General features: G+C 35.9%; 1 protein-coding gene across 1 annotated transcript in view; it reads left to right on the top strand.

Annotated features, from left to right (window-relative positions):
• The first annotated feature begins 958 nt into the window (after positions 1-958).
• The window catches only part of LOC138394649 (phospholipid-transporting ATPase ABCA3-like), a 27,830-nt gene continuing 15,838 nt past the window's right edge, over positions 959-12,950 (top strand). Inside the window, exons 1-6 of the mRNA XM_069486838.1 lie at positions 959-1,047; positions 1,430-1,640; positions 4,233-4,383; positions 8,024-8,122; positions 9,796-9,967; positions 10,702-10,999. Coding sequence (XP_069342939.1) covers positions 1,000-1,047; positions 1,430-1,640; positions 4,233-4,383; positions 8,024-8,122; positions 9,796-9,967; positions 10,702-10,999 — 979 coding nt within the window. The 5' untranslated portion in view covers positions 959-999. The remainder of the gene's footprint in view (positions 1,048-1,429; positions 1,641-4,232; positions 4,384-8,023; positions 8,123-9,795; positions 9,968-10,701; positions 11,000-12,950) is intronic.

Genomic DNA, 12,950 nt, shown 5'->3' with positions numbered 1-12,950 from the left:
TTTCTTTCTCCTGCTATCTATCTAGTACTTTCTGGTTTCCCAGGATTTCTTTCTCATTCCTCCAGCCAGAAATCACTCAGTTTCATGACTGTGCCATATCCAAGGGCAGAAAGATAAAGAATGGTAAATAGCAATGAGGTTTGTTCTTGTCCTCTTGGAGCCACAGTTCCACTGAACTGAGAGTAAGGTGTCCTCCCTTAGAGTTTTGGCCCTTGCAGGCTTCCCTTTCTTATCTACTCTTGCCGCCATCTCCACCACCAGACTTCCATGGGCTGAAGCACAAGAGAACAGAAAAAATGGGATTCCCTGCGCCCTACTCTCTCTGAACTTAAAGTGTTCCCTTTTCCACTCCTCAAGCCAAAACTAGAAGGTTTCTCCTTAATCTCACTCTATTTGGACTATAGTGCTCACTTCCAAACTTTAGATTGCATTGACTTCAGACTAGGGGATACACAGGGGAAAAATGGTAAACTCACTACTGGTTCAGTGATACTTTGAATTCTGGTGTTCCTCCTGATCCAACTGCTGATACATACTTTTCATAGTTCTCCAGGTTTAATAATTAAGTTCAGTGGAAGATAAAGGGGTATATATGTTTACTCCATTTTACCTGGAAGCCAGAAATACGTTTTCTTTTACTCCCTCTGTTGATGAATTTCAGGTATGTTTATAGATTATGAAAACAAATTTTAGGAACTCTGCTTTAGGCATAAAGGGAGGCAAGGGAAAGAAAACATTATTTTCTCAGTGATGTAAGAAAAAAGCTTGTGTAAACTGTTTCTAAGCATATAGTTGCAAGAAACTTTGTATCATAGCTATGTAAGAAAAGTTCTAAGAACTTTTCAAGGATAAAGTTGGATGCACCATGTAAATTCTGACTTCTCTTTCTAGATAAAAGGAATACCTCAAAAGATGCATCCTGTAGAAATCGACTATATGCTGTCTATTTTTAACCTGCTAGAAAAGCGTGATACATTTTCACAGTCACTGACTGAAGGAATGAAGCGCAAACTCTCCATCATTATAGCACTTATAGGGGGCTCCAAGGTATTAAAGAAGAAAGAATGAGAGCAAGAGAGAGAAAAAGAAAGGGAGAGAAAGTGCAAGCAAGAAGGTGTATGAACACACAGAGTGGGGGATGATAGAGGGATAAATGTGGGTTCCTGTCATTTGTCTAGAAAACTAGCTAGCAAAAACCCAAGAATTGATAGTGAATCTAAAAGGATTATTGCCAAGGATTATCAGAAGGGATTTGCATTATTGGCCCAGCTATTATAACATGGTTGGAATTTTTTCCCTAGACTTTTGCTGCTATTTTAGTCTAGATTCTGTATCTTAGCTTGAATATGTTCCCCTCAAATAGTAAGTGATTCCACAAGTAGCATAGCATCAATTATCAGTGGTCATGGAATTTTCTTCTGGCTTTTAGGTGGTGATACTTGATGAACCATCGTCTAGCATGGACCCAGTCTCAAGGAGGGTCACCTGGGACCTCCTTCGGCAGTATAAACACAATCGTACCATCTTGATGACCACGCACTACATGGATGAAGCTGACATCTTGGGTGACCGCATTGCCATCATGGTCAGGGGGACCCTGCAGTGTTGTTGCTCATCAGTCTTCCTGAAACGAATATATGGTCTCTCTCCCTTTGATCATTCTTAGGATAGTGATACCTTACTAATATTCTTCTAACATGATTTTCATCATATTTTGTCTATGTACCCAAGACCTCAGTTACCCCCTTTGTCCTATTAATTAGGTCTTAACTATTGTAATTGGTTTTTAAGACCCTTTGCAATCTCAACGTTCCATATATATACTTATACTTGTTCTCCAGCACATACCTTCAGACTCAGGAAATATTTTTATTGACCTACAAAGGCCATATTTATTTGTTCCATTTTGTACCTACTAACAGTTTTCTTTGTTTCTGGGATGCAGTTTTGCCTCCAGATAGATTTATTTGTTGGAGTAATTGATTGATTGGTGAGGAGATGAAGTAGAGAAACCAGACATCTCTGAATCCCAATTTCTCATTTGCTAAACCAATATCAAATCCCCAGTGTAATGAGGTAACTCTGAAATGTGATAATTAACAGTAAGTATGTAGAGCTGAATGAAAGAATCATATAAATGGGCCAAAACAGTCCTTGACTTGGATAAGTATACAGCTTTGATAGGATATAAAAATGATACATCAAACAGTGAATTATTGATGGCTAAAATATAATACAATTCTAAAATTAGGGGATATAAATTTAAGTGGAAGTAATTTAGGACGGATTGCTTCAGTCATTAATTTATTCCGTATTTGAGTTTATTGAGCTCTCAATTATCTCCTCTATGTTATCCACTCATGTAAAATTCAAAACAACTTCATTTTAAAGAATATAAAACTGGGGCCCAGATATACCAAAAACTTGTCGAAAGTCCTATTTAAATACCCATTTGGTTGTTTATGATCACCTTATAAGTTTGAGTTTGTACAGTTGCCTTTTTAGGGGTTCTTCATCCAAAATTGAGTTTATGCCATCTTAATTGAGTATGCCTGGCTTAGGAGCCACATGATTTAAATAGCTGTGCTTTTAAAAGAATCATTTATAATAATTTCAAATAGCATAGAGTAATTTCATTAGTTATTGGGAAAACAGTCTAGAATATGTAACTAGATATTTTTAAAGGTATAACTTGGACATTCAAACAGATGCTATATTTTAAGTCTACTTAAACTGGATTTCTTACATTTATATCAAAAGTCTAGGATTTGTGTTTACTTTTTTGATGGCACAGAAAATTCCATGTTGGTATCAGCATTCGTCTCTCACTAACTGCCTTGCATCTCTTCAAAAGGAGGCATTTTTTAATGATCAGAGTCTTAAGAGGACAAGACAGTTGAAAAGCTTTTTGTTTTATGATTCCAGAGAAATTAAAAACAATTTACACATCAATTTGTAAGTAAACCAAAAGTAGTTTTGGTTCCCATAACTAGTAAATAATGGATAGATCACTTTATTCTCTGATGTCAGGTACCTCATTTGTAAAGTAGAATAATTGTGTCTTCCCTAGTATAAACAAGGTAAATAAACCAGCTAAAAGACCTATGCCTAAGACCGATTTTTCACTTTTTAAAAATATTAATAAGAAACATAAGTGCAAATACAATGATCGTTTGGAGTACATATATTTAAAAGCAATGATATTGCCCTCCAGTTCTGGAAAAGAGTTTCTCTATACATGCAGAATTCTAATTAAGTATAATAGTTCTGTGACTTCTTGAAGGTCTTTAATCAAAAATCATCACAAATAAAATAAGACACAAAAAATAAAAATAAAAATAAATCATCACATTTAGGCTTTCCAGGATCTCTGTCTAAAATTTAACAACCTTTTCAATCTCCCTTCTCTGCTTTATTTTTTCTAACACACTAACACACTATGTTTTAACTTACTCCTTTTGATTATCTATCTTCTTTGACTAGAAAGTAAGCTCTCATGCGGGTACATATTTTTATCTGCTTTGTTCACTATAATCCTCAGAGACTAGATTAGTGCCTAATATACAGTGGACAAACAATAATAATAGCTAAATGAATATATATCAAGACTTCCAGCCAGGCGCGGTGGCTCATCCCTATAATCCTAGAACTTCGGGAGGCCAAGGTGGGAGGATTGCTTGAGCTCAGGAGTTCAAGACCAGCCTGAGCAAGAGCGAGACCCCCCCACCTCTCTAAAAAAATAAAAAATAGAAAAATTAGCCAGGTGTGGTGGCACACGCCTGTAGTCCCAGCTACTTGGGAGGCTAAGGCAGGAGGATCACTTGAGCCCAGGAGTTTGAGGTTGCAGTGAGCTATGATGATGCCACTGCATTCTAGCCAGGGTGACAGAGCAAGACCCTGTCTCAAAAAAAAAAAAAAATTCTGCTTCAAAAATAATCATACATCTGCTGTATCTGGTTACATGTATTAATACTAAATCATTATTGTTCATTAAGAAAGTTATTGAAATTACAGAGGAAGTTTTTATTTATTCAGTGTCTTGGTTCTTGAAGCAGCATTTGGAACCTTTAGGCGTGAGCCTCCTTAGCATCATAATCAAATGTCTTGTCACATACCATGTCTTCTTCCTTGTAGACCTAGATGATGTGAGCCATGGAGAGCCAAACTGATCTTACAAGGGTATTAAAAAGTACAAAACAACTTTATTTGATCATCTAAATGGTTTCTCTCAGGTGCTGGATATCACGTAGTCATGGAGAGGGAACCACATTGTGATGTTGAAAAAATCTCTGCAATAATTCATTGTCATGTTCCAGATGCCACTTTGGACAAAAATATTGGAGCTGAATTATCATATATCCTACCCAAAGAGTATACACAAAGGTATGGATTCGAGAGCTCTAGATGGATGATTTTTCAGTGACCAGAAATCATTTTTAGTTTTCTAGATCTAGCAAGCTTAGCGAGTAGTGTTTTTCTAACAAACTGGGTGTCCAGTTATAGTTGTTATTTACCAACTAGAATTGGGAAGCTCCCAGCTGAAGATTTCTGTTACTGAACAGAGAATTGTCTCAGTAAGTTCATTCAAGGCTTATTTGATATTTTTCTTTCTATTTGTTTGTCTTTGAGGGAGGAGATTTGCAACCTGGTGGCTATAGCTTCCTATTGCTAATAAAGGATGCTTAATGGTAAGATGTTCATAGTGTCCAAATTTTCTGCATGGTGGGTAGGATCCAGGGAAATAGTAAGACAATGAAAGTAACGTGTGGCTTGAATGACAGCTCTTGGTGCAGAAGTGACAAGGACACAGAGAAAACAGTGAATTCAACAGTTAGCCAAATTAGTGATAGAGGAGAGAGACAGGGATAATTCTACTGGGGATTCCCATGCCAGCTAGGATTAATGGAAACTAAGAGTACTCATCACTGGCCTTTCAGGAGTGTGCCATTGTTGCCACCCAACCAGGTTCGTTTGCCCACTGCCCAAGAAGAAGCCAATATGCTGAGACAGCTGGGTTTACAGCAAAAAAGGAGTTTATTCCACATAGCACTAAGCAGGGAGACGGGAGAAATTTCTCAAATCTGCCTTTCCAAGAATTTGGGAGACAGGGTTTTTAAAGAGACTTTGGCATAGGCAGTTGAGCCTGCTAAATGGTTGTGTTCGGGGCACAACCATAGGGTTGTAGAAATTGTCTTCTTTGCTGACCAGGTCCTTGGGTAGAGGTCACAAGATAAGTTCAGTCAGTTCCTTGATGTGGGCCGCTGGTCTGGGTGGGTCAGCCATTCCCCTGGAATGCAGGACCTGGAAGATATCTCAGAAAGTACCCCTAGGTTTCAAAAAGGTGATGTTATCTATGGAAAAAGTTGAGAATCTTTATGACCACCACCTAGGTGGCTCCAGAGTGGCTATTATACAGAAGCAAACAGGGGGATAGTGGCTAATTATGATCATTTTAGCTGGGCCTGTGCCTTATTTGTAGCTAGGCCCTTACCACAGCCCTTGCCTGTACCCCTTTATCAATTTGTAAAGGTGGTTTCACCATTTTGTCTTTTTACCTGAAGTTGCTACTCTCTGGGTATCTCATAGATGTAAGGTGGCTGCCATACACAAGAAGAGATGAAAACTTTGTGGGATCTTGCTCTACATTTCTGTCTCATGTAGAGCTCCTGAGTATAATGGAAGAAATAACATAAAGGAGCCAGGCCACCAAGATTCTAATAAGTGAAAAGGTATGAAAATAAACAGTTGTATCACAGATGAATATAAAGAAGAAGAAATGCTTCATGAGAGTTATATTCATTCAGAGTAAATCTGAACCTTTTTGAAGAGGAGGAGCATGGAGCAGTATTGAGACAGCTGAGGTGAAGCTTGATCCTACTCATGAAGTAAAGTAAAAGAACATGATACTAAGGAGTGAGAGAAATGACAGAAGCTACAACTGGAAATTCATGATATGAAGGCACATTCAGCAGTTAGAAGACATGTTTTGTTGGGTACTTTAGCAGAGTTTAATAATTATAAGTCTGGAAGTGCAGAGTGTCACTGAAAGAAACATATAGACAACTAATCACAGCATCTGCCAGTCTCGTATCATCTGTGTACAAATGACATTATCAGAAGAGACCAGGAATAATGAATATATCATTAATATTAAGTCTAAAATGGAAAATGCAAGGATTTGAAAGGAAGTAGTATTTTCACCATGTCTTCCTACTAATATTTAGAACGTGGAAGAGAGGAAGAGGACAAAGCTCTGAGGTGTGAATAACTAGTCACACAGATTAATGTCAGCACTCTAGATGTGGTTTATGGGCCCTGTTCAATGGATCCAGCACAGTGTAAAATGCAAATCATGAAGTTGGGAAAGATATGTTTATCCAGAATTAAGTTTTCTTTCACAGGATAATTTTAAAGTAACTATTGAGAGAGAATAACAGCCAGAATAAAATCCCCACAACCCATTTAATTCATAGGATAGTTCATAATAGAATGAAAAGAATAAAATGATAAGAATTACTTGGTTATATCCAAGACTTTGATAGTTAAAATTAATTCTTCATTTGCTTTGTGCCAGACACAACTCTAATTGCTTTATACGTGTGTATTTACATGAGAAAAACAATGAAGAAAAGACTTAATACTTATAACTTCATAACATGTATTTTAATCCATAGGATGTAGCTAGCAAAAGTAAACTTGAGACTTTTAAACAAGGTTGTAAGCTGGTTCTCCATTTGTCATTGCCTCCTGTAATTTGAGAACTGTTTTATATTTAATACAGGAACTGTATGTGAATAAAGTAACTTATCAAGCAGCTACAGTCCCTAACATATATATTAATAGAAAATAAATTGATGATTTTATTAGGAGAACAAAAGAATTTATACCAAAGATCAAGTTATAGTGGGGAGGTATTTGCTAAGATAAATCTCTCCTTTCCATTTGTTTCATGATAAGCATTATAGTGAAGAACAATCTACTAAACATTTTTCTCTCTGATAACCAGAAATCTTTATGGAATAAAACAATATTGAAAATTTATCTAACAAACAAAAACCCAGTTCAGAAATGGACAAAGGACTTGAATAGATATATCCCCAAAGAAGATATACAAATGGCCAATAAGCATACAAAAAGATTCTCAACATCACCACTCATTAGGAAAATGCAAATCAAAAGCAAAAAAAATAGCAAATGTTGATGAGGATATGGAGAAATTGGAACCCTTGTGCATTGCTGGTGGGAATGTGTTTCTGCTGTGGAAAACAGTATGGAGGTTTCTCAGAAAGTTCATAGAATTATCATATGATCCAGCAATTCCACTTCTAGGTAAATACTCAAAAGAATAGAAAGCAGGGACTTGAACAGATATATCTATACCCTAATGTTCATGGCAGCATTACGGACAATAGCGAAAATGTGGAAACAACCCAGATGTCCATTGGTGGTTGAATGGATAAACAGCATGTGGTATATCCATACAATGAGTATCATTCAGCCTTTAAAAGGAATGAAATTCTGATATGTGTGACAATATGGATGAATAGAAAAAATTATGCAAAAAAGCCAGACACAAAAGGATAAATATTGTATCTATATATATAGAATACACAAATTCATAGAGACAGAAAGTAGAAGTGATGTTGAGCAAGGAGGGAGAAATCAGAAGATTTTTAATGGGTACAGAGTTTCAGTTTGGGATGGTGGAAAAGTTCTGGGAATGGATGGTGGTATTGGTTGTACAACATTGTGAATTGCTTAATGATCCTTGAATTGTACACTTAAAATAATTTTAAATGGTACATTTAGTTAGGTACATTTTACCACAATAAAAATGTTTTTTAAAGAAAACAGGAAAGAATAGAATTATAAATAAAATTAATAGTAAATTGAATAAAAAGGGAAGCACTCATATTTTTTTAAAAAATTCATTTACTGGAAAATAAAATCAACTTAAAAACAAAGAAAAATTTATCTAGACTAATGTTAGTTCTTTCTTTTCCTCATCCTCTTCTCCTTCCAGATTTGAAGCTCTGTTTAACGATCTGGAAAAGAAACAGAAAGAGCTGGGCATCACCAACTTTGGTGTTTCAATCACTACCATGGAAGAAGTCTTCCTTAAGTGAGTAATTATGGCCTTAAAACAAAAAAATTCCACCCCCAAAATCCTACGTCAAGTTGAGAGCAAACCCCACCCTATTTGCAGATAGAGTAATCACAATGCTGTTGAATTTTCACATACATTACTATTTTATGTTAATATATTTCCATATATTCAGCTGAGAAATGTAAAGATTTTGGGCTTAGGCCTTGATGCAAAAGCTTGGGTCTTATTTGTGTAGAGGGTTTAAAGTTAGCCAAGGGGAAAAAAAAAGAATTAACATCTGGGCTGGGTGCGGTGGCTCACGTCTGTAATCCTGGCACTCTGGGAGGCCAAGGCGGGCGGATTGTTTGAGCTCAGGAGTTCGAGACCAGCCTGAGCAAGAGCGAGACCCTGTCTCTACTAAAAATAGAAAGAAATTATATGGACAATTAAAAATATATAGAGAAAAAATTAACTGGGCATGATGGCGCATGCCTGTGGTCCCAGCTACTTGGGAGGCTGAGGTAGGAGGATTGCTCGAGCCCAGGAGTTTGAGGTTGCTGTGAGCTAGGCTGATGCCATGGCACTCTAGCCTGGGCAACAGAGTGAGACTCTGTCTCAAAAAAAAAAAAAAAGATTCTGTGTGTATGTTTGTGCCTATTTGTATGTTTATGGAAAACATCTCATCAGGGTTCTCTCTAGATACTAGGAGTATTTTTCCTTTTCACTTATTTATATTTTCTAATGTTTTTCTAATGAAAAATTATTACCGATGAATAAAATATAAAGGATAAAAACTTGCAAAAGATGATAGAGAAAACTGTTCAATAATTATATTTTAAAGCACAATAGTCCACAGTCCTTTTAGTGTCAAACAAGAAACATGCCTCAAAGACATTTTAAAGCAGATTTTTTAATCTGTATCTGACACATAGTTTTTAAAGGGTTACCTAACTCATCACCCTACTCATTACCTGTGAATGTCATAGTTCAGAGTTTATTAATGTTGTGTTCCAAACAAATACTAACACAAAGGTATTGAAAAGATTTTGATTGCTCTGTGGTTTATAAAAACACCTTTTAAAATCATGTATTTCCCACTAAGTGTTTTACAGTTTCTACTGGTGTAATCTTTCCTGTCTTTCAATATAGTGTGATAACTTTTTTCTTCTGTTATGCTACTTATTATTTTCCTCCTTAGAATATAATTACTTATGTATATCTCCTTATTCTTCTGAAGTATCCACATCCAAAGACTCGGCTTCAGACTTTGGCAATAGTGGGAAATGTAAGATTTAAAAAAACAAAACTTACTCTTCAATGTCCCCATCTTTCATAAAATAACATCTTAACTGCCGAAGTAGAGATAATGTCTTTGATTAAATATGAGTCATTTAAAAAAATAAATAAATAAATATGAGTCATTTAATTTGAATTAGTTCATCTTTCTTATACATGATATATTATAATTGTTTTTTTGTATTGCTTCAGAATGATAGAAACCTTATCATCAATTGGCAGCAGTCCTCTGACTGGTTTATTGGGAACCACTGTTCTGCTGACTGTATACAGTGTTTCTGCCAATCAGTGAGAAAGACCAAGGAGTCTTCCAAATTTGGAACCTTGTTTGATAGTCCTCATAAAATAGATTGAGACTATTGTTAAAGTGAAATGCTTTGTGCTTTTTTGTGCATGTGTGTGTGTGTGTGTAGGGTCTATAAGCTGGCAAATACCCAACGAAATACTCAGCCCATCCAGTCCCCTTCCTTGAAGAGCCAAAACATAGGACAAGACAAGAAGCAGGAGATGAATATGCCCATAAATGATGAGAGACCAGTTTCTTCCAGTTTGAATGAACTTCATACCATTAAATTCAATAGTGGGGTGAGCATATTTATTAAGAATATAAACCTAGTATGTTTCATTTGAGTATAAGATGTTCCTGTTTTTAGTATCTGAACATAAAAGATGTTTGGAGTTTAGCCATAGAAGATCCACCAATATATGGATCAGTCTGTACTACAGTCCCACTAATTTTCTGGTGTAGGAGAATTGGGTTCTAGATAAAGATCACAGCTGCTACTCTCACCATTGTTAATTCTCAGAATCACTTGGAAAAGTTCTCATTATAAATCTTCCCTTTGTTCAGTTCTGACAAGACCCAAGAGTTCTGACTATTGTATTCAGAAGGACAAAATTAAAGAAAATTTCTTACTATGAACCAGAGTATGTGTACTAAAAGCAGGCAAAAGGTAATAGTTTTATGGAGGTGTTTCCCTCATAAAGTGGAAAAAATGGAAAGATTATGATTTAATATTAAATGGAAGAGATAGATATAATTTTTATTTTCTTATCAGAAATACTGCAGTACATTAATGAAGAAAATCATTTTGTTAAGATTTTTAGTGGAGTTAGATCAGAAGCCAGGTTAGTCTTTTCATTTAACACCTTGCACAAATAAATTATCTTGTTGGTTTCTTGGGTTCAATTCAAAGCATGCATTTGTATTATATGTGTATATCTCCTACCATAAAATTTTGAAGCATTTGTATTAATAGATGTCAACATGAATGTCTTGAGTCACTATACAATGTAACGCTGTGTTTTTCTCCTTTTAGTTTCCACTTTACTTCCAGCAGTTTTGGTCCATGTTTATAAAAAGGGCACTATTCAGTTGGCGCAATTGGAAGTTGATGTTGCTACAAATAATAGTAATTTTGGTTGTCACTACATATCTTTTAAAAGCTCAGCATAAGACATATGATTATGAGCCTGCCAGGGAAATGGATTTGAGTCAATATGGTCAAACCATTGTGCCTTACTCAATTTCAGGGAATTCAGGTTTGGCTCTAGAACTCATAAAGAACCTTGAGATTTTTTTAAAACCTAAGAATCAAGAACTACAGGAAGTGCAAGGTAAGACCCATAGGAAAAAAAGAGTCTGTGGTGTATGAAGACCTATTTGTGTCACTTGCAAACCAGGGACTTAACTGTGGACTTGAGCTATCCATTTCTTTATTTTCCTACTAATTGCCAGTATCATAAAGGTAGCTGAATCAGAGGTTAAAAAATGTACACTTCAAGCAAGATAACTGGTTGCAAAAGTTAATAAATAATGGGGACATTTTGGCTGTAGGTGGTCTTTCAACTAATTGCATCACCTTTCAGAGGATGGATAAAGAGCCAAAATACTATTAGGTTATTAAGTATGAAATGTTCAGTTTCCAAAAGTACTAAGTTAGACACTTGATATCTCTGACATTCCGTTCACTTTGACACTTATTTTTATTGTGAGGGTACATCCTCATTCTTTCAAATGCATTGTTTGGCATGTGATTATCTTTAAAAAAAAATTTTTAGAGCAATTTTTGTGAAACCATGGACAAGTCAAATATCATGTTATTTTCTAAAATGAGTTCTGTTATGGAACCAATGCTGAGCAGACAGCTTGAAATATCAATGAAGTGTTTGGGAAGGGTGTGGCTAATGAATGCATAGGACATCAGTGGTTTGAGAAGTTCCATTCTGGTGATTTTCATATTGAAAATGAGCCACATGGGTAACCTCAGACCAAGGTGGATAATAATGAGCTGAAAGCTGTAGTGGAAGCAAATCCATCTCAACCTACATGTGAATTAGCAAGGTTTGGCGTTACTGTTCCAACAATGTTGGACCATTTGAAACAAATCAGCAAGGTAAAGAAGCTGAAGAGATGGGTTCTGCCTGAAATAAATGAGCATCAGCAGAGAAATTGTCTCAAAGCTTGCCTTTCTTTGCTGTCATGACATAAAGGCAAACTATTCTTACACTGTATTGTTACTTGTGATGAAAATGGATTCTTTTTTACAATCGCAAGCATTCGGCACAATGGTTGGATAAAGATGAAGTGCCGAAACACAATCCAAAACCAAATATCCATCAAAAAAAGCTAATGATGTCTGTTTGGTGGTCCAGCGCTGGCATGGCATTACAGCTTCATGAAACCTGGTTGGTTAATCAATTACAGTGGATGTCTACTGCAACCAGTTGGATGAAATGATGAGGATGCTTGCGATTAAGCAGCCAAAATTGGTCAATAGCGACAGACCAGTCCCCTTGCAAGACAATGCTCAACCACATGTCACACAAATCATGCTGCTCAAACTACAAAGGCTGGACTTGGAAACTCTGGCATCCACCGTATTCACCAGACCTTGCAGCAGTTGAATACCACTTCTTCCAGGCTTTCAACCACTTCCTGCAAGGAAAAATATTCACTTCTCAACAAGCTGTGGAAAACGCCTTTTGTGATTTCATTGCCACTCACTCTCCAGGCTTCTTCACTGCTGGCATAAATAAGCTACCGTTAAGATAGCAAAACTGTGTCCATAGTTTAGGCATATACTTTGATTAATTGTACTGCTTCTTGCTTGATATATAATAAACTAAACATTTGATTCTAAATCGAACATTTAATATTTAATGACCTAATATATTGTTATAAAACTTATCAGAATTTTTATTCTGACCAGAATACAAACATATCTCTTTAAGCTCTCACAGAGTGAAATATTGGTTGCAAGCCCTGCAAGCTGTTTTTTATTATATTGGCTATTCTAAAAATAGGTGGTGGAAAACTTAATAGACTGACTCTTCAAAACTAATTTTTTGAAAGTAGTATAAATAAGCGCTTAATTTGTTTAACATTTTCCTTTAGTAAGAACCATACTAAATATATTATCTGCATTATCTTCTCTGCATTAATGCTAAAAACAACCCTTTTGATAACTTATTATATATCTATTGCTGTGTAACAAGTTACCCCCAAAACCTAGTGGATGGAGGATTTGAACTTTCGGTAAGGTAGAATTAACCCACTCTCCCATAA

This window comes from Eulemur rufifrons, chromosome 14 (assembly GCF_041146395.1).
Source record: "Eulemur rufifrons isolate Redbay chromosome 14, OSU_ERuf_1, whole genome shotgun sequence".
Lineage (NCBI taxonomy): Eukaryota > Metazoa > Chordata > Mammalia > Primates > Lemuridae > Eulemur > Eulemur rufifrons.
The sequence above is the reverse complement of the archived record's forward strand: the minus strand, read 5'-3'. Positions and strand labels throughout refer to the sequence as shown.